Raw genomic sequence first — 22,562 nt, 5'->3', positions numbered from 1 at the left:
AAAATAGGCTCAATAGGTCATCGGAGTCAAGAGAAAACAATGGAAAAACCCACCCTTGTTTCCGCGTGTTTCGCCGTGTCATGACATGTGTTTAAAATAAATCTGTAATTCTCGTTAACGAGAATTTATATTGTTTTGCTGTTTTCTCAAAAAGTAAAGCATTTCATGGAATAATATTTCAAGAGAAGTCTTTCACCATTGCCTTCTGTAAACCCTTTAAGTTATTTGTAAATCTGTGAACTTTTAATTTTTTTTCTGAACCGAAAGGGTCCAATGGCTAATGTTGTGTAAAAGTTCTGTATGCACTATATGCTTGTTTTGTGGAAACTGTCTCAACTGTTTTGGGGCAAGGAGAGATTATGTCGAGTGCATGCACGCACATAATGTACCTCTTAATGTACAGGCCACAATAACAAAACAAGTTTTTTAACAAAATTTTATGTGTCTTTGTATGCTGAAAGGCATGGTACCAGCAAGCCAGTCACATCTAAACAACAAAAGCAATCAGTAGGAAATTCACGCCCCCTGAATCGTATCAGAGCTGGTCGAGGAAGAGCTCGCACAAGGTATGTTTTGTTTTCACAGTTATAATGAAAGAATTAAATGACGAATACCCTTTTGTTTAAGAGATGTTAACTTTGCATCAGAATAAATAATATAATTTTGTTTTTACCATACACACTGTATACTCTGTACATGTACAGTGTATGTACTTTCCAGAGTTCTGTAAAAGAGTTAGGTGGTCTAGAAGACAATTTATAATAACAAGTCCAAAACCAGAATCATTTAAGTTGTCTTATTTACTTTAAGGAACAAGTTGTCTGGATCGGTCGAGTTGGTCTTTGAAAAGCGTTTGTAACCGTTTGTTATAAAATGCATATGGTTAGAAGGATGTTGTTTAAAGTAGAATACAATAATCCACACAAATTTGCCTTGAAATTGCGTGGTTTTCCTTTTACTTTGCGAACTAACACGATCGGCCATTTATGGGAGTCAAAATTTTGACTCCCAATAGCCGACTGTGTTAGTCGACGAGGTAAAAGGAAAACCAATCAGTTCGAGTGATACTTGTGTGGATCATTATATTCTACTTTTAAAATATATTTCTAGTCATATGCATTTTATAACAAATGGTTACAAACGCTTTTCAAATACCAACTTGACCGATCCAAGGCAACGTGTTCCTTTAAACTGTACAAGTTTTATTAAGGGAATCAATGTGTGGAGAAGAGGTTTTAAACTAGTGGTTTAAACCCGCCGAGGCCTGGTTCTTGATAATTTTACCGAGGTGAACTTTAACACACTTTACATAATTCCCATTCATATACAGTAAATTTGAGAACGAAATTCTGCTACAGTGTGCTAGCTTTGCCCCTCGCCGCTCGCCACTCACTCGTCCCGTACGCGATTTATTGGTTATTTTCTATCCATGTTGATGGGCCAATTTAATAATAAATGAAACTAACATCTTGTTTCTGCCTCTCATAACAGCTAATCACGCGCGACCATTGATCTCCATTATACTGACTGGATAGGACATCGCCCTATGCTGCGTGCATAAACATGCGGCCGAACAATGGCGGCGAAATTTCTTCAAATGGGTTGTTGTGCACTTGGTTCAGTCTATGTAGTGTCAGTTGAAGGTGTTTTGAAAATTGAGATTGTTGTATAGGAATGAGGAGAAAATCAGTCATCATGGTCATAACTCCATTATCGTATACTGTACATGTATTTTTGCTGAAGTTTCCCATCAATCAAATTAACCATAGGCCTATATTTTATAAGAAAAATGGCCTGATTACCTGGTAATCTAAACTAGTTTGAGTTATGCTAATAAGACTGTTCCATTAAGTTTGTAAAATGTTAAGTTGAAATAAGGACTGATTCATTCTCTCCGCAGGTAAGTAACAAAATAAAGGCACAATTTAATCTACATTGTGACAGCATGCAGGTTGCCATCAATGTGACAGCATCCCATATTAGTGTGGCATCATGTGAGAACTATCTTACCAGTTTCTGAAATTTTCCATTTTATACTTTCAGTTCGTGGACAATAGAAGGATCTCTTCGTGATGGGAAAAAAACAGAAAAGTTCCATGAAGAAAATTTGAAGATGGAATTGCAGAAGGTTAAAAATGAAAAACAAAACACACTTGAACAATTAATTCGACTGGAGGAAAAACAAGAGAAACAGCAACAGTACCTTAAAGTTGAAGCAAATAAGGTTGCAGAGGTAAGATTACAGTCAGAGATGTGGACAGAGAGAAAAACAGAAACAATATGCAAACATTGCATTTTATTTGTGCATGTTCATGACACGCATTCAGACGGGATAAATCTTTAACTTGTTGTCGTGCAAATACCACTAAAAATATCCCTTTTACCTCTTTGTACTTAATTCTTTTATTTCCCATTCCTTACTGTCAGAACAATGGGTAACCGATCCGCCTCCCGAATTCAAACTACAATAAATAATACGTGAAAGACAACTTCTTGCACTGGTACTACTTTATTATAAAACAAAACACCTCCAGCACCAATCAATCTATATGTACACTTGCACATTTACTAATTCTAACCCCCAATTCTCCCTCGAGCTCGAGTTAAACCAAATGAATATCCTTAGCCCATTTTAGGCTCTACAATTAACGGCAAAATAGTGAATTGGTTACACAGCAGTATTCTCAAACTTTAGAATGTTAAATAAATTACAAACTGAGGATGAATGTCCCCCGCCACCGTTCTTCAAAATATGTTGTTCGTCACTTCCCAAAACTAAAATACTTCTCGTCTGTCCCCACCTTGGGATGCACTCCACTTTACTCACGATTTATACTTCCCCGAGGGGAATTATATTAATATTGTTCACAGTTCACTTTTGTGCTGTACACTCCAAACTTGCCCATCCAGCGAATCCTGCTTCCACGATGGTGGGCGTACGTTCCCCCTCGCCGTACAAATATGACTATATCGTCCTCTCACTTCCACTCCGTCCAGGGATGGTTTGTTGATGTGACACCACTGAAAATTACACTTGGGTGCGCCTTCTTGCGCCCGCCCTTCACACTCCCATAAAGGCCATCTGAAAATTCATATGAAACACACTTTGCCATAATTTCGGCCATCTGATAATAATACACCATCCTTCATAAATAACTTAAGTTTGAGTTTATACACCAATATATATACACATCCAAGATCGTCGATCTTAATACTTGATGGGTTACTTTCCCTGTGTCCCTAGACACCTCAGCTCAAATTAGCTCAACGTCATTTCAAACTTATCAATACCTTACTTAGGTTTTCACTTAAATCAAACACCACTATAGTAGTTCTTCCATAAAAATAATAATAAAATGATTTAACTTACGGTTGATGATCGGGTCGTCCAACCTGTCTCTCTTGTTGCCAAAGTCAAAAATTTGGTGAATAAATCAAACCCTCCGCACTCAGCTGGCATAAATTTAATCAGGCTGCAAAATATTATATGGCTTGCAGAAAACGTTCCCGCAAATTTATTGGTTCTTAGGAACAGCTTGTACCTATACCTGTACAAATAATTTACCAGCAGAGCAGCAGAACAAATGGCATGCACTCTTCACCACTGGAGACTCAACTGAATTCTTCCCACTATCCTTTCTCATGCTTCACACACACTTCTATGTACAAACTATCAGCCGACACCCTGATCCTTTCTTATGATACACTTACCCCCAAGATTATGCAAATAAGCTGCAAGGTTAAACTTGAGGTTCACTGCTCCTCATGTTGGGATATCCCCTCTGGGTCAAAAGTGCGCATAATGAATAATTAATATTGATCCCAAACAACCATGGCCAATTGGGTCCTGGCACCAAGCCCTTCATGAATATTTACACAAAGTTAAAATGAACTTGAATAAATTTAGGCAGTATCTCTGAGGGAAAGGAATGAATATTCATATAACATCCAAGCATTTGCATTTTTCTGTGACACTTACCATTTTTATCGTGACACAGCAAATACTCTGTGAAAGTGTTTATGGTAACTTTGTATAGCACCTCTTGTATTTGAAACAAGTACGGTGGATGAGAATGGTCATGTCGACAAGTAACCAAGAGACGACAAAGAAAAACTTAAATATTGTCAACAAAAGCTGAAAAACACTTGAAAAAACCTCATACCTGTCAATTTGGTAGACAACTACATATGTGAATTCAGTGCCAAATCATACAAATAGCATGTCATCATTGAAAATAAAGAAGTTGTCTGCCACAATAATGATTCATTCATTCATTCATTGAGTCGGTGCGAAGCACCGATTGATGGCCCTGCCAAACACGTTGGTCCTCCTTTGCTGTACGCAACTCTTCCCATCGCTGGCCCGAGTCCCCGCACAAGGTGTCTTCATAAGTGGTTTGTGGTCTTCCACAGGAACAGTGACCCTGAGTAGGGGCCCATAGCACCAGTCTGTTAACTGCCAGCTCAGTATGTCTGATGAGGCAGAGACCTGCTGATCTCAGCCTTCCTGTCCTAATCTTGGTGCTAACTCTCAGTAGCCCACCGTAGAGATCCAGGTTTGCCCAGGTGTCGGCCTTTCTCTTCAGCGTTACAACATCTGAAAATTTGTTATTAAGCACCTACCAATTCAATGCAACAAGGAACACTACGTGTTACTAGTTCGTTCTTAGCGAGTTGCGTCATATTCACGAAGCACTCGTAACTTCAATCGAGTGCGTAAGTCCTTACTAGTGCTACGTGGGGTGTTTTCGGCTTCGTAGCGTTTTCTTGAACCCTTTTTCAACATTCCTGGCCAATATTTTTGGGCGAATTGAGCTTTATGTCAATTACAACAGCTTTTAATATGTTCTTCAATCCTTGCGACATTTTCTCAAACTTTCTCAAAATTTTTGAGAGTTTACTAACCTATTTTTTTCTCACTTTTTAGTAAATTTTTTGTGATTTTGTTATTGTATTTCGTCATTAAATAATTATTTATGTTTATTTATTTAGTTAATAGTAATAATAATAGTGGGCATGTATAATGCGCGGGTATCCATCTAAATATGCTCATGGCGCAGTGACACAATAAACGGAAAAAAGTTATGAAGTCCTCATTAGATGAGGCTTGAGGGAAGTTTTGAACAAAGCTTATTGATGGAGAAAGTTTAACATGATCCGGCAAGTCGTTCCATAATGAAGGAGCAGCAGAAGTAAATGATCTTTCATCCCATGATGTTATGGCCAGGGGTTTCCTTAAAAGATGTTTGTTATTAGATCACATATAGACTGGCGGTTGGAAGTATGGGGTTGGAGTCCTTCTGAGAGAGATGTGGTGATAAAGTGCCTTTTGATATGAGCGATAGACATACACAAGGATCTTGAAGATGATTCTATCCTTAATGGGTAGCCAATGTAGATCTTGTAAGATAGGTGTGATGTGACTCTAGTGTTGGACCAGGTTACAATTCTGACGGCAATATTTTGAAGGCGAGACAAGCGGTAAATTTATTATGCAGTCCATAGAGGAGAGAGTTTTCCATGTCAAGTCGGGAGGTTACAAAGGTGCGAACGAGTTGCTCTGTAGTATTTACTTTGTTTACTTTATTTACTTCGTTTATTTACTTTGTTTATTTATTTATTTTATATTTTTAGTTTAGGGGTAACCAACTACATTTTGTACTCTCATTGTATGTTTGCGTCGTGTGAAAGCTTGCGAAATCTCTGAATGTCATCCCATTTGTGATGACCCACTTTGGTAGTTCTGAGGACTTTTCCAACACAGTTGATTCTCCGCGATTTGCCCAGGTGTCGGCCTTTCTTTTCAGCGTTACAACATCTGAAAATTTGTTATTAAGCACCTACCAATTCAATGCAACAAGGAACACTAACTTCACTATCTCAGCAGGCGAGAAACTTCGCCTTCCAATGATTCCCCTTTGCCTCCTCCTCGCGTTGCGGGACAACGGTCTTCCTCCTTGCTTTAGTCTGGCTCTCCCTGTTTGCAGGGTGACAAATATCTTCTAAATGACCGTAGCCAGTCCAGCCACTGTATAAATACTCGTTCTGGACAATGAGATCACGCTCCAGTGAATTACATAACAAATCAACTGTTCAGCTCAAGCGCGTTCCCGCATAAGAAGGCGTTACGAGAGGTTTAGTAAGTAACGCGGTAGTAAAGCGATACGAATGCTTCGTGAATAACACAGAAGGGCTTACTAAAGTCTTACTAACGTCTTACTTAGACCCACGTAAGTGACCGATTTACAAGGGCTTCATGAATAAGGCCCCAGGTTTGTAACATGCCTCTCCCAATGAATCTGTTTTATACAACGAAGCATTCTTGTATAGCAGTTGTCCAGTCTCTTCTCTAAACGACTGGTTAGTGTCCATGACTCACGTCCGTACAGCAGTACTGATTCCACAGTGGCAGTGAAGAACTTCACCTCGAGGGACTGTGGGACATCTGACTTGACCATGTTCTTCATGGAGTTGAGTGCCTTCCCGGCAAGAGCGATACGACATTATCTTTCTCGGTGTCATCAGCCCACGAGCCCAAGTATTTGAAATCTGTCACCCGGTTCAGCTCTGAACTGATGGTTGTCTTCAAGGGAGTGGCAGTGGTGCAGTTAAATATCATGTTCTTTGTCTTCCTGGTGTTGAGAAATAGCCATACTCTGGCACATTGGGTCACCTTGGTGAAAGGCGAGCGCTTTAGGCACAAGCCAACCGTGTTACTTGAATTTGTTTAGGCAAAGGGTCCCAGTGCAAACAAGACGACTTTCTAAATCCAAGGCGGTCTGTTTTCTTCGTTCACGCTGTCGCCTGAAATGAACCAAGTCCACGACGCTGCCACACTGAGAGCTTCTCAAACCTTGGGAAAAAGTTTAAGACTTGTGTTAGTTGGTGACCATAAGAAATGTACGTGTATTGAAAAAAACGCAATAACACCGATGATAAATAGGATTATGACTTTATCAACTTAAGAATTATACAAGTCTTATACTTACCTGTAGAGCACAGTAATATTTTTGCATATTTCCCTATACCGGCAGGTAATACCGCTAAGAATTAAGAAGCGCACCCTATTGGCCGCCCCATAGCGCCCTGCGACGTACCGCAGGATCTTCCTTAGCGGCAGGTCGGTAGGCCATGTATTTGATAGGCTAAAGAATTTATCCTAGAACGTCTCCCTAAAATTTCGTTGAGAGATTTATCAAAGATATTTTCAGTTCATGCAACTGCTTGTAGTTTTTGTGTTGTATTGTTGTTGAGTGAGTAGAATTATGAAGCCTTTTGGGAGGACCCAGGCTGTTGTATCCGAGAAGACGAGCAAAGTATTCTGTTCGAAACTTCGAGACCCAACCGGCTCTTTTCAGACCCAACACTCACCCTAAGAGATTTACACATGGTTGTACCCGCAAGTTTACTATTTATTTATAGTTTCTTCTTATGTCTCAACACCATGCAAAGCTTCAAACAATGCTTTTAATGTACAATTTTCAATCCAGTTACAAAAAAGCATTTTAGTAACACAATTACAAACTGATAATTATGCATTTTCAAAACAAGTTATAAATTTAACCAAACATCTTTTTACAAAGTACACAAAATAATTAGATAACTTAAAGGCACTGGACACCATTGGTAATCATGGAAGAAAATACCCTTGTCACACGAATTTGTGTGCTTTCAAATGCTTGATTTCGGGATCTAAAAATCTAATTCTGAGGTCTCGAAATCAAATTCGTGGAAAATTACTTCTTTCTCGAAAACTACGTTACTTCAGAGGGAGCCGTCTCTCACAATGTTTTATACTATCAACAGCTCTCCATTGCTTGTTTACAAGTAAGTTTTATGCTAACAGTTATTTTGAGTAGTTACCAATAGTGTCCACTGCACTCAATCACATGTAGGAATTTAATAAACAACTCGTCACAAATACATAATCTGTAAAAGCTTTTTTAACAAGCTAAATTAACAACATGATCGAAAAATTAAGCATGGAGGAAAGTTTCAAAGTTGATTTGGATCATAACATTAACAGTAATGTGAGCTGCCTGGTTGTCTGTTGATGAAGATGCTCCCGAGTTCATAGATACAGTACTTGGATGTGGGGCAGAGTCGTAAGCAGTACAGAGAGCTTTGCTGATTGCCTCTCGTTGTCCATCAGTTATTCTTTTGTAGGATCTTACGGCCGATGAATGGTGGCCAGTGGTTTCACATATGAATGAGCTGCTCATCAAAGGTTTGCTGGTACATGTACAGCCTTGAAGCAGCTGTTGCTCTTAGCGAATGGTTGGAGTAGAAACCTGTAAAACCTGCTTGATCACACATTCGTTTAACAGTGTTGGTAGTTGGTGAACACCCTGTGGTTGACAGCTGTACCAAACTTCACCATTTGGTTTGGCAAGGGGTCGAAGGTAGAATGCCGGGGAGCACTTTGGAGTGGTGGGCCTATGACGAATGTATTTGTCATACAACTTGACAACGCATCTTTCAGGATCTGCAGTATTCTCATAGGCATCTACTGTTTTAGGTGTTATTCTCCTGTGTTTTAATCCCCCCTGGCAGGCTTTGGAAACATCTTTGGTGTATCTCAGTAAGCGTTTACCATCTTTGCTTGTATGAATGGCGAGTTGTGAGTTTATAAAGTGGAGCTGCCTGTGCTCTTCTCCAGCAAGTAGAGCAAAATTTATACCAATAAGGTACAAAATTGTATCAACTAAAGAATTGTTAAACAGAATGTTCTTGTCCCACATGAGTTTCTCCTCGTCAATGCTGATGATTTCAGCCTGCTTTCTCTTAACTCAAAAACCTCCTGCTGCCCAGCTCTTTCATTCTAGTGTCCAGTGTGTTTTTCAGTGACACACATCATCGTCTTGGAGTAAGTGATACTCTATCCCGTGAATCGACAAATATAGTTGGATGCTCAACACTAACTCGAATAAAGTCTCACTCAGGTACTCCTGTCCATTTACTTTTCGTACCTCTAGAACAAAACGGGCAAGGGTGTAGCAAAGCTCATCTGTTGTCATTTCAAACAGCTCTCGCCTGTTGGCACTCCGGTTTGATGAAACATCCTCAATAGCTTGCTCGTTCCGACTGGTTTTCCATTCGTTGAAAGTACGTATTGCCCATGCACAGTTCTTTTAAATTGCTTTTAAGTATCTAGTAAGTTAAAAAAAAAAAGAGGAAAAAATACCTTAGCGCCACAAGAATACGTTTGTTTTTACTGTTCACCAGCAAAATCTGTTAGCTTTTGTTAATCTCACTAAAATATATATGCATAACCATCATCCTGATATATACGTACCCTTTTCTCGTTTTCTCACTAACTTCTTTGTCGGTCAAGGGGGATTTAAACCTGTTGACAATTCCCCAGCAGTCTCACTAGAAAACGCAACATCATTCACCGTAGATAATATATCAAAGTCGTCCCCAGTTCTAACAGAAACTTCGCAGCTTGTGAGGCATTTTCACTAGAGGGTCTAAATGTGCTTTGCGTCAAGGCAACATCATCAGAACTTTCGCTGTCCGACATGACTACTGTATTCCGCAAGCAAGCCAACCCACAACTGACACGATCACACTACTCTCTGTATGAACGCTCGTCTTATGAATCAACACTTATTGAAAATCAAACTTATTGAAACAACAGTCAATGGACTTAACAATAGGAGAGTACTTTAGACCAGTCAGAAGCAACCACAAGACTAAACATACAGCACGCATTGGTACTTTTATTAGATCTACACCAGTATTGATAATTGATTTTATTGATTCCATTGTTACATAATCAAAGGCTTTTAGGAAATAGTTTAAGTCAGAGAATAGACTCTAAAATGTAGATTCGTGTACACAATGTACATGTACTCGCCTTCGGCTCGTACATTCTACACTACACTTTCTCGTCCATTCTCCTCACAGAATGGACGTTGCGTCCTCAGGCTGTGCAATCGTTGTTCTGGTTGATCAACCGCCCATTATGTTGATTTGTCATGTTCGCTTTGTCATGTTCGCTTCAAGCAACAACCACCAGCTCCTGACGTACTGCACAAGGGGTCCCGACCCCGGTGCATGGCGGAGGGACGCTCTGACTTTTCAGTGGGACGGGCTCCTAGCTATGCTTTTCCCCGATCTCGCTCCTCGCCCGGGTCATCACCAAACTGGAGCAGGAAGACTGCAGAATCTTCCTTATAGCCCCTTTTTGGCCTCGCCAGCCATGGTTCACCCATCTGACCAGGCTGCTGGTTCACCGCACGGTGGTTCTCCCCCAAAGGACGGACATCCTGTTCCAACCCGGCTTGGGTCTCCAGCACCCAGCCCCCAACATCTCCATCTGACGTGCTGGGTGCTGTCGCGCATTCACTCTGCGCAGCAGGCCTTTGACAGCTAGCTGCGAAAATTGCAGCATGTAGCCGGCGGGCATCCACCAGAAAAGTGTATGACAGCTGGCTACAACATTTTTACCTTTTTAATACATGTGTAGATATGGCGGTCTAAAGATTAGCTAAATAAATATTCATGCCATCATAACTAAGTAAATTAATTGATTAATTAATTAATTAATTTAAGCTTAATAAATTTAACCGTAACTTCAAGACTTGGCCAAGTATGACTTTTGGCTTTGACAAAATCTGTGGTTGTGGTTAAACCTGTGGTTAAACCTATGGGCTTTTGATGGATATACAGAATAAGTATAATAAACAACAAAGACAAATCTTAGCAAAAACAATAGCTGTTTCGACCTGTCGGATCGGAATAGCTAATAAAAATCTTGACGAAAACAATAGCTGTTAAAACTTCAACAAAAACAATAGCTGTTCCAGCTAAGCTGCTCTAGGTGGAACAACTAACAAAATTGGCACAAACAAGAAGAATCTATTACAGTGTCATATTCCCTGTGCAACAAATGTTTTGTACACCCCAGGGTGTGGTTTTGCCTGGGTGTCATTTGCCCCATCTGGTGTACAAAAACATGTTGTGCACTGGCAACAATTGTTTAATGTTAACTCTAGTAGACTTGTGAACAAGTCGTTAAATGTCTGTTGCGATGGTAGCGTTCCGACTCTCCCTGGTGTTCCTGCGGTATTCTACTACAGCTGTCACTACTACAGTCTGAGTAGAACTATCTCACCACGTGGGATCGACCACTAACGACTTGTCCACAAGTCTACTCTAGTTATATGAATGTTGCTGATTTTGTTTCCACATTTTTTTTATTTATTAAGGAAAGAGAAACTAAGATGAAAGAAGAGATAGACAAGTTGAGAGAAGAATTGAATTGTCAAAGTAAAAAAATGGCAGAAAACAACAACCTCGTACTCCATCTTCAAGAACAGCTCGTAAAGTTACAGTCTGAACAACTACGACAAACTGCAAGAGAAAAAAGAGCTGCAAGCGCTGACCACAAAAATAACTCATCTGTCAGTCAAAGTAGAGTGTGTGTTGTCAGTTGAAGGTTATTTTCTTGAAAACTGCAAGAATTGGTTACCCCAGTTTTGTTTTGTATTTAATTTAATTTATTTATGTGTTTATTTATTTTTCATTTTTCACTACGTTTATTGCAGAAAGGTAGGCCTACATGTTCAAAAACATGTGCAAATGCTAAACACATGCATACAAGATAAATTAGAAGGAAATCAATTTTAAAATGCAGGGCAGTTTAAAACATTGAGTTAGGAACATAAAAAAATTCAAAGTCATTCATAATAAAAACAGGAAGACTAATGATTGAACATCAGAAGGTATAAGCTTGTCATTTTTAAAGTACCACAGTACAATGTTTTTAGTATCCTGGTGAAAATCTTCTTCACATACAGTGTCTGCTGTTTTCCATTATAATGAATTCTTTCAGTTATCTTTTTTAAGAATATCAGCGTGATCATCACTACCGTTTGCCGGTACTTCACAATTATGTTCCAAATACCTTGATGCAATTTACCAATTAAAAGTAAAACTACATTGTCTGTAATATGAATACCAAGAGTTATAGCAAAATCAACGAGATCTTTTTCCTTACAACCATTTTCCCAATGATTAACATCAGATTTAGTTTTATGAAAAGAATTAATCCAATATTGTAAAAGTGAAGGAGACATATAAATTTATTGTTTATAAAACACATGTAACCATCATTAACATTATTGTCCAAAAGTCTTCTACTTCTGCCCTTCTGTTCATTTTCAATGGTAACATTATTCAAAAATGGTTAGGTGGACCTGGGCAGTTCCACGGTAATGGAAGTACGTTTTGACTCATTAAACAACATTTAAATCATGGATATAGTTTAACTAGTTATCAAGAAAATGTCACAATTTGTTTTATTATTGACTGCCTTCACATTGGCCTCTTCTTTTTGGCTGAAATACTTTTAGTTTATAAAATATGAATGTTAATAAGGTTGGTAACAACAAAACGGACATGGTTCTTCCATCTATCATGTGTTTAACATCGGGTTGGATATGACCTGGATAAAATAAAAAGAAATCATGTACATTCTGCATTATTCTTTAATACAGTTTTAGGTAAGTATTTATCCAATTGTTTTTTTCATAACTGGATTGATGATTTATTGATCTTTACGGATACCCAAATAAATCAAAATCAATATTCTGAGTAAAGATCTTGAAAATATAGACCTTTAGCTCAATTTGACACCTAATTTGTTTTTGTGACATGCATTTAAATTTGTTGATGTCATGTCCACTTTGGTGTGGGGTCCTCTCTGTTGTCAGTGTTGATAGAAACATTTCTTCAGACTACAGCTATTTCTACCTTGCATTTGGAGGCAAAATTGTACCAACTTTTGTCTGGGTTTGGTTATTAGTCATCAAGCCATCATTTTCAAGAATATATTTTAAACGATTTTTCCCATGGGGTTAAGAAGTTTGCTGTTTACGTGTAATTCTGTATTCCTATCTTTATAGTAATAGTGCTCATGTTGACACAGGAGAACATGCACTTTTTCTCATTTTCGAGACCACTCTGCACCTCTTTTCTCGTGTCTATGCACACTTACCCTAACTGACATAAATAAACTTCAAACTCAGATGCGGATCCGGGGGGGGGGTGGGGGTGCACGCCCCCCCTTTTTGTCGGGCCAAAAGAGGGAGACAAAAAATAAAATAGAGAAAAAAAGGCGGGGATGAGGGGGGACGACACAAAATAAACTAGTGGATTGGACCAACTTATGGGGCTTAGGAAAATCATGACATTCACTGTACGTTCTAATAGGTTCACTCCCCACTAAATTTGTATTTTCCCTCCTTACTCAGCATTCATCCATAATCAAGACAGCTTAAATCTGCTTTATTCAAACACACACAAGAGTGTTCACTCATTCAGGCTTATTTGACTGTAAACTAACATTATTTTTTGTCACCAAAGCGAAATCAAAATGGCTATGGCCGGTGATCTGTTTTTTCTTAATAAGGAGAAGTACACGATCATGTGATGTGCAATTGGTGCAACAATGGCTGTTACATGTTAATAACATGTTGGTTGTATAGATCAGTGTACTAAAAATAATGTAGGCCTGTTACAAAATAATGGTCAACTAAAAAAACAAGATCGGTTGTTAATGTGAATCTCAATAGAAAAAAGAATGCTCTATTCTCTCTCTGCATCTATTTAAAATCCTTTATTATTATTTGTTTAAATCATGGCTAATAGGTTATTGGGTCCCAATCCCCTGCACCCTGGCCGTAACGTGGAGTAAACGCGCAAAAAGCAAAAAAAAAAATCCCTGCTTATCCATGGAATACACTTAACGTTATGTTCGGAACTCACTGCTTCTGTAAGCGCCAAGTTCTTTGCTTACGGTAAGCAGAGCCATGACATTTTGCCCTGAACATGCCTGGCGGCAATTTTTTCCTAATTTTTTTAAGGATTCCTTTGTTTAAAAAAACGATTTAGAAGAAACAACTTTCCTATTGAAAGCACTAATGACAGTGGCAATTTCGTAATACAGAATTAAAAAATGCTGCCTGGGGTCTTTCATTCTAAAAAAATCAGGCCGTCCAAACTGAATTTATTATTATTGGTCCATTGCAATTATCTAAACTAACAATATCAGATTTAAGAGTAGGTGATTGTGTCATCACACAGTCATTACATGTATGCAACTTAGGCTGCTGGTTTGACTCAAAATTCAAAACAAGCAAATTACTAAGACTTGTTCCACTGCATTTTATCATATTCATAATATCAGAAGAAGAATGTCTAGAGAAGAGTAAATTGTTTTGGTTAATGCTTTTATAACCGTCCGTCTTGATTACTGCAAAAGTTTAATTTATGGTCTACCGCACTCACAATTATCTAGACTGCAAAAAGCTAGACCTCTGTTGCCACAGAGGACCGCTCCTCTAAAGTCAGTGACCGGTAAGGTCCCAAATGACCCTGTGAAGTAGATGGATCGATAGGTGTAGCACTACTCAGAGCTGTACTCCAGACAGAGAGAATGTTGTCAACACAGAAGTTCTGAAAAACAAAGATTGCCTGTGTATCATGGACAAACTGGACAGTGAACCAACACTAGAAGAACTTGGCAAAGCGCTAGATACACTTTCCCATAGAAAAACTCCAAGAAAAGATGGCATCCCCGAAGTCCTCAAGTGCGCAAAAGGAATCCTCATCAAGGATCTGCATGAGATATTTCGCCAGTGCTGGAGATAACTAGGTACAGTGCCACAATACATGAGAAATGCCAACATCGTCACTCTCTACAAACACAAAGGTTACAGGAGCGAATGCAACAACCATCGCAGCATCTCTCTTTTTAGCATTGTGGGGAAACTCTTTGCTCGAGCTGTCCTACAAGTATAAGGGACTTTGAATTCTTGCTGAAAGAGTCTACCCAGAGTCGCAGTGTGGTTTCTGAGTGTGGGACTAGCTGAAGCGATCTGTGTCACGAAGTGAATTAGTTTTGAGAAATTACTATTTTGTACAGAGTAACAAGATTTTGGGTTTTATGGCCAATGGGCCCGTAAAGTTCGTAGACTTCATTTTTATGAATGAGAGTTACGTAAGGTTGACAGAATCGTCTGTGATTGGCTGTAATTTATATGGGGCCAGTAATGCTTCTGTTTCGATGATGCACCCCTTTTTGTAAAAATACATTGAAGTCACGGGGTACACCTTTTCGCGGGTTTCAAAAATCTTTCGTCTGGAGAAAATATTAATTGGGTGGGCACTTGCGACTTGAGATCAGAGGAGAGGACGTGGTGTTTGTCAGCCTCGATATTTAGAGCCAGTTAGTGAGAACTGAGCTGTTGCCAGATTAAATTCTGTGTATGCTACTGTTTGAGCAATTGAGTGCTTCGAAAGTATCAAGTGCGACCTATTTTTCAACTTATCATTAAGCATTTCCATTGGCGTACAACTACTATACTACTCATAGGCCAGGATCGAAGAACGACCTGTAAGTAATCATATTTTGTTGTATTTAATAATTTAGTTTGAGGAAGTATTTGTGTGATTAAGATATTGAGATCAAGTAATTTGGAGTTTATGTTTAACGATGAAATTTCCTTTAAAACAAACTTTTGGGAGCTTTTATTTTGTTAATATTGTCAAAACGATTAGTGTTCACCAAACATTCGTAGATTATGCTTGAAACTAAAGTGAGTGGCGTTTTCCAAGCATTAAGATGTCGCCTTTTGATAGCAGTTTTTTGTATATAATATTGCAGAGGTTATAAGGTGTTATTATGTGTACTTTCCAGGGTCCCAATCTGGGAGAAGAAACCCCACTATTACCCGTGAAGGGAGAAACGCACCTGGTGGAAGAGAGATGAGATAGATGTAGATAAACCGGAAGGACTAAACGAAAGAGTTGTTGTAGACGGGAAGGACTTTTGGTATTCGGCGGGCCTGGTGCCGACACTCCACGTACCGCACCCCAAACAAATACTACGGGTGGAGCCTCCGTGGTGACAACGTCTATAAGCAGATTGTGTTTTAGTATTGCTCTCTTGTATAAATAATAATTATTGTGTTGTAAATAGGGAGATTTGTAAATAAATGTAAATAATTTCATTCATAAATGAATTTGTGGATATTGTGTGTGATTGACCCTCTCCTGTGTGTGTATCAAACAAAACTACCGAAGGTTATGTCTCGTTTTTGCTAAATTCAAATTCCGGGATGTGACAATCTGCTTATCCCCACATGTTGACAGCAACCTGGCTCACCTGTCCCAACTTCTGCAGGTTTAGTGAAATGCCATCACACAGCAGCGTGTCATCAGACTGATCAACACCATGACCATAGAGGTAGACCTCCATGCCATGACGGTGCCGGGCGGTCATTGACGGCCGTGGTGGATACACGCTTTACTGGCCTGCAGATTTGATAAACCTTTGTGACTTTTGAAAACGGCATTCTATCTTCCATTTGAGCTCATTCAGCCATGAATTCACTGACATCTTTCATTTTTCAACAACACTTAGGAAACATGTCATAGAATTATTTTTTAATTAGTTGTATCGGTAAAATATTTTTCCTTATGATGTTATGACAAACTGTTGAGGGGGGACTTACCTTTGTTGATGTGTTTAGATCAGTGCCAGGGTAATTATACTTTTACCATATGAACACAAAAATATTATAGTCTAGTGGGATTTCTGAAAAAGTGCCATATTTAAAGCGATTGAGGCATTTTGTGGTAAAAGTTGGGAACAATTTTTTTTTTTTCATAATTCCGTCATGCTGAATCCGAAAAAGTGGTTCCCAAGCGAAATTCGGAGTTTTTGATCGTCTAATTTGCATAACAAAACATTAAGAATTTTTGGCAATAAGTCCTCCAGGCAGCAAAAATGACAAATTAAAGGCATTTTTCTATGTTTTGAAGGCCTGAGAATTTGATTAAAACATTTTGGGAGCGATCAGTGTTAAACAAAATTTTGCAATATTGAGTATTATGCAAATTAGGTACCGCCATTTCTTAAAAATTGTTTTATAGCAATATCTCTGTAATTAGACAAGCAAACATGACAAATAATATGTCTTTAAGGTCAGAAAATAGGGAAAACGACTGTTCTTAAGTATGAGCAGTAAAACAATGACTCAAAATACAACGACTTTGAGATGATGGAAATCCATTTTAACACATTTTCTAGCTTTTTTGCATTGTCCTCGACAATTTCTTAGGTTTCTATAGTTGTTATGCTGTTTCTATTTAACTTACTACATGTTTCCACCAATGTACTTTACTAACGAACTGTGTGGAGACGGTCTAATAAACAAACAGGCAAACAAGAAACCAACAACTTTACAGTATTGGGAAATTGAGGCAAACTTTATAGTGCATGCAGTCACAAACACATATTGATGAGTATTGGCGCTATTTCTTTTATCTCTCTCTTGTGTGACCTTCTTGATAAGATTCTTGATAAGATTCTTGTTAAGATTTTTAGTTTGATTTTAATCCTCAATCATCATATATCTAGATATAGAAAGGTTTGCGGTAACACCATGTATAATGACTATCTCTAATGAGTTGGGGTGGTTCTGAAAGAGTGATGGAGACCCAGCATCCTTTACTTTGATAAATTGTGAAAAGATTGTAGATCACTGCTGTGATAATTTTTTATCTTTGCTCAAAAGAGAAAGGGTGATTTAAATGTAAGAAACGTCAAGAAAAAAGTAGGCAATTTATTTAAGGAATGGGCATTGCTTAAGATACACATGTGGTTTAGAAATGCACATGAGCCCTCTAACCCTTTTTGAAGTATGGCATGACAATGCGGACGTGCAAGGAATGTACTCTTTGAGCCCTAGCCGTGTTGAGGTATGGCAGACAATGCGGACGTAACAGGAGTGTACTCTTTGGATTGAGTGTATGCAGACAAACCTACCCAATCCTTATAGTGTTACAGTACTGTGTCCGCCATAATTCTTATCTCAAACTGGCTTTTTAAATGAATATGCATCACATTTAGGGAAAGTTAAAAAGTGGCTTTGTCATTTTACCCTATAGTGCCCCTTTTGATACATGGTCGGAACTTCTATCGGCATGACATTGTCACCGTGGTTTTAGGACAGTTGTGAATTTATATATGACCTTTTTAAGAATTGAGTGTAGCACTTTGAGAAAACGAACCAAAGGCCTACATATTCAAATTAAATTGTTCTTTATTCGAATCTTTGGGTGTCTTGGCCTAAACTATATAGCTTTTAACTTTATCAAAACTGGCAGTGACTTCATCTATAGACCTGAGTAGGCCTACTGATTTATGTGTGATCGGGCTTCGTGAACTATCTTAAATTGTAAATGAGTTCTCTGTCGGGGTTTAGCGTACGCGCAACCTACTGGTGCCGTCTGCTCCCTTAACCTTATCATTTTTATTTTGTTCATGTGACTAAATTATGTTTTGGTTTGCATTCAATGATGGATCCAGTAATTATTGGCCTAAAGAGGCCATCACCTGTAGATTTCAGCTTGTGCATATTCTGTCAAACCACTAGTCCACTGGTGTTCATAGAGGAAGGGCCATAGAGTTGCCAAAGTCAGGCATGCTACCAATACGAGAAGAAAGCTTAGGGACTCCAAGAATTATGATTTGATCGACCGTCTTGAGGATGCCTTTGGTTCTGCTGAAGCCAAGGCTCTTGTATGGCACAAAATGTGCTATGCCCATTTCACAGACAAAAGCAAACTTGGACGTTTGCAGTAGCCGCTTGCAGTGGATTCTATACAAATAGAACCAAGTTGCAGCAGCAGTGGTAACTTGCGTTCTTTGCGAAGGGGTGATGTAGATCCAGTAAAGTGGAATCTCTGTGTTTTCTGTCAAACGGTTTTACCGAAAGCACGATTGATAGCAGTCTTGACAAAACAAATGAGTGACCAGACAAATCAAGCTTCCTCTTTGGACTACAAAATTGGCCTTAGGTTAGCTGGAGTGATTGACTTAATTGCAGCTAGAGCCAAATACCAGTTGACCTGTCTGAGAGCATTCACAAGGTCTACCAATAAAACAAAGAAGGACCCCAACAATACAGACCTTGCCATGATATTGGTGTGCCAGGAGTTGCATCAATCAGCAGACAAAGGACACGTTATCTTGCTGGATGATGTCTGGGAACGTTACAAAGAGCTTGCTGAAGAAAACCTTAATCAAACCATCTTACTACAGTAGAAGGGCAACATTCAAGGAAAAGTTGCAATCACAAGTAGGAGACATATTTGACTTCTTCTAGCCCCTGAAGAGAAGCAGATCTGAGAAAAAAAGTCATGCTGATTCCCCAAAAATATCAGCATACTGCAACTTTGCAAGTGAAAGAAATTGACGAGGCTCGGGATGTGTTGCCTCAATTTGTGCCTGATGATGACATCTTCTTATCACTTGTACACGTGGCACTGAAAATTCTCTGTTAGTGAAGATGAAGCATTTGCATGCATTCCAGACAGTTTATATACGCTATACTGACATTGTTCTGAAAGTAATGAAGATCTTGTCCGAAGCAGAGTTTTGAGTGTAGCACAGGATTTAGTCTACTGCATCAGTAGTGGCAAAAATTGGACTCCCAAACATATTGGACATGCCAACATACTACATCAAGCCACACGATCAAAAGATCTAGTAGAATTGTTTTGAAGGCAGGTCATTGTTTGAACTATGAGCAGGTGTTGCAAGTAGATACTTCCCTAGCTGAGAGCACCCTGAAATCTACGGACCAAGCAACAGGGGCTGTTATACCGCCAAACCTTTTACCCAACGAGTTTATCCACTTCACCGCGGATAACAGTGACATTCTTGATGAGACACTTGATGAAAAAAATACTTTCCATGCAACAAAAATGGCAACATGGCAACGAAAACAGAAAGCGGATGCTAAACTTCAGAAGCTAGAGCCATCCATTAGACGTACGCTGATTGTACCTGATGCCCTGCAGAACCTGTATCCTGCCAATATAAATCCTGCAACAAGTGAGCCAGTATTCACCGCTCCTGTTCAGAAAGCCTGGTTTGTAAAACCTGAAGCGGATTGTGACTGTGTAAACGGGCAGAGGCAACAAATATGGCTTTCTTTCTACGACGTCAAAATTCTGACACAAAGCCTTCATGGACAGTGTTCAATCAGTCAGTCTCATCACAGGAGTCACAGCAGACAGCAGTTGGATATCTGCCCATAATTCTTGCTCCGGCTCATGAGTTAGATACGCTAAATACAGTTGTTAAGAGATGCATGGCAATATCTTCACACTTTGGCCAGGAGCATACAATCCTTACTGTGGACCAAGCTCTATTTTGCAAACTCATGGAACTGAATTGGTCTATTGATGAATATCGAGATAAATTAATCCCTCGTCTTGGTGGACTTCATGCAGCGATGAACTTCCTGAAGACCATAGGAGATCACATGGCTGGATCTGGCTTAGCTGAAGTATGGCTGGAGCGTGGACTGTTAGGAAAGGGTGCTGTGCAGCTTGTCTTGTCAGGAAAAGCATACAACAAGGCTATTAGGGCTCACAAACTTACCCTGCAAGCCCTGTGGCAGCTTTTGTTGCCACAAATTTCTTGTTTGCTGAAGAATCAGACAAGGAATGTAGTGATGAAATTTCTGCATTTGCAATAGACTTAGAAAGAACTGCAGAGCTGATAACATGTCTGAAGCAAGAACGATTTCAGAAGCTTCTGAGAGATTTCGTTGCAAGTAAATCTGATGATGTGAATTATGTCTTCTGGTGGAACTTCATGGATATGGTGTCAATCCTACTGCAATTCACTCGAGCTCAGCGAGATGGAATCTGGGAGCTTCATCTCCACTCATTCAGTATGATGTTGCCCTACATTATGCAGTGTGACCACCTGAACTATGCAAGATGGGGTCCAGTGTACTTAGCCGAGATGCACAAACTTCCAGAGCCTGTGCTAACAGAGTTTCAAAGAGGCAAATTTGTCGTCAAGCGTTCTGCTCAAAAGTTCAAACAAGTAGACCCAGACCAAACCATGGAGTGGATAAATGGCAAAGGAAAGAAAGGAGGTGGAATCGTAGGCATCACAAAAACAACATCAGCACTATGTAGATGGACCCTTTCGTATAATCTCAGGTCTCTAATTGCAGCCAAAACCTATGCAATGTACGATCTCCGTCATGGCAGTCCACATGTCCACAATGAAGCAACCAAATCACGGCAAAGCGGGACAACGATGATGAGATGGCGTTACTCACGGCTTTCGAGAGATTCAAGATGTTTGCATCAGTTTCCCCCGGGTCCTTGCAAAATCTTGCCACAAAAGACATAGCAACAGAGGAGATTCAAAACTCGTTACTTTGTGCCAAAGAACTCGGACAAAATCAAGTCAACACATTCATTGAAGAGAGAATGATAGTACCTGAGGAAGGCATTAGGCCAGACGTCACAATCCATGCGTCTTTGTGTAATGCATTCGCATCTCTTTACTAAGTTGTCAAAGACAGTAAAGACAAAGACAAGAGAACTGTCCTTAAGTCAGATAGAAACGTTCTGCAACGCCTTGTGACTGCCTATGAAGCAGGTCGCCCAGTTGACTTGCCAGCTGTATTGAAGCATGAACTTCTTCCAGTTCCTATCTCACTTGCTGAAATGAATGGTTCACTCCGGACTGGAAACAAGTCTGTACTGGCTGATAAACTAACTAAAGACATGGTTTGTCCTGAAGCTATTGATACAATATACAATACAATACAATGGGTTTTTATATAGCGCCATTTCATTTAGACCACAGCGCTTTAAACGAACAACAAATGAACAATAAAGCAATAAACAGACACTAAGGAAAAAGATGTTTTTTAAGTGCCTTCTTGAAAATAGGCAGTGAAATTGAGGTGCGTATTGTGATGGGAAGATGGTTCCACAGTCCTGGAGCGGCTAAGGAAAATGGTGCACATTTTTTATGGTTTGTAAACCATGATTTGTGAGTGCACGTTTTTATGGTTTATAAACCATGATTTGTGAGTGCACGTTTTTATGGTTTATAAACCATGATTTGTGAGTGCACACTTTTATGGTTTGTAAACCGTGTGGCTGTACACTTTCTCTATGAGTGTTTCAGTGGACCTGTATGGAGAACGTTCAACATCTTGAGGATCATGCTTAGGGCTTTAAACCCCTATAACTCGAGTGAGAACCGATAGTGCACACGAGTTCAAGATGCAGAGAAATCACAGCGTTGAACTTTTGCTAAACGAAAGAGCCACCCATGACGAGGTATGCGACTTGGTAGAGACCACCCTGACCGATGATGTGCAGTGTGTACAGCAGGTGGCCGATAAGAAATGGATCGTTACCACAAAGACAGCAGAAGGAACAGAGACACTAATGACAACGGAGCTGAAGATCGGGGAAAACACCGTACACACAGCACCTGCCGGCAAGAACTTGCATTACGTAACAGTAATGTACGCACCTTTTGAGATGAAAGACACCAGCGTCGCTGCCGTCATGTCCTCGTACGGAGAGGTTCACGCCATCCGTCGAGGACACTGGCAGCAACATCGGAATTGGGAAAACGGCAACCGGCACCTACGTATGGAGATAGACAGAAAGATACCATCGTACGTCACGGTGAACGGGTTTCAACTGGTTGTCAAGTA

The 22,562-nt window shown here is 39.5% G+C and overlaps 1 protein-coding gene and 1 pseudogene across 4 annotated transcripts in view; one reads left to right on the top strand and one right to left on the bottom strand.

The window, feature by feature from the left end:
• LOC139936943 (uncharacterized) overlaps positions 1-16,468 on the top strand; it is a 212,923-nt gene extending 196,455 nt beyond the window's left edge. For 3 of the 4 annotated variants that reach the window (XM_071931792.1, XM_071931791.1, XM_071931790.1), the window contains exons 27-29: positions 462-566; positions 2,044-2,233; positions 11,214-16,468. In XM_071931792.1, coding sequence (XP_071787893.1) covers positions 462-566; positions 2,044-2,233; positions 11,214-11,441 — 523 coding nt within the window. In that variant the 3' untranslated portion in view covers positions 11,442-16,468. The remainder of the gene's footprint in view (positions 1-461; positions 567-2,043; positions 2,234-11,213) is intronic. The other variant, XR_011786037.1, reaches the window with a different exon arrangement.
• On the bottom strand, positions 8,134-9,730 carry LOC139937681 (zinc finger MYM-type protein 2-like; annotated as a pseudogene).
• Positions 16,469-22,562: the final 6,094 nt, after the last annotated feature.

Source organism: Asterias amurensis, chromosome 5 (assembly GCF_032118995.1).
Source record: "Asterias amurensis chromosome 5, ASM3211899v1".
NCBI lineage: Eukaryota > Metazoa > Echinodermata > Asteroidea > Forcipulatida > Asteriidae > Asterias > Asterias amurensis.
The sequence above is the reverse complement of the archived record's forward strand: the minus strand, read 5'-3'. Positions and strand labels throughout refer to the sequence as shown.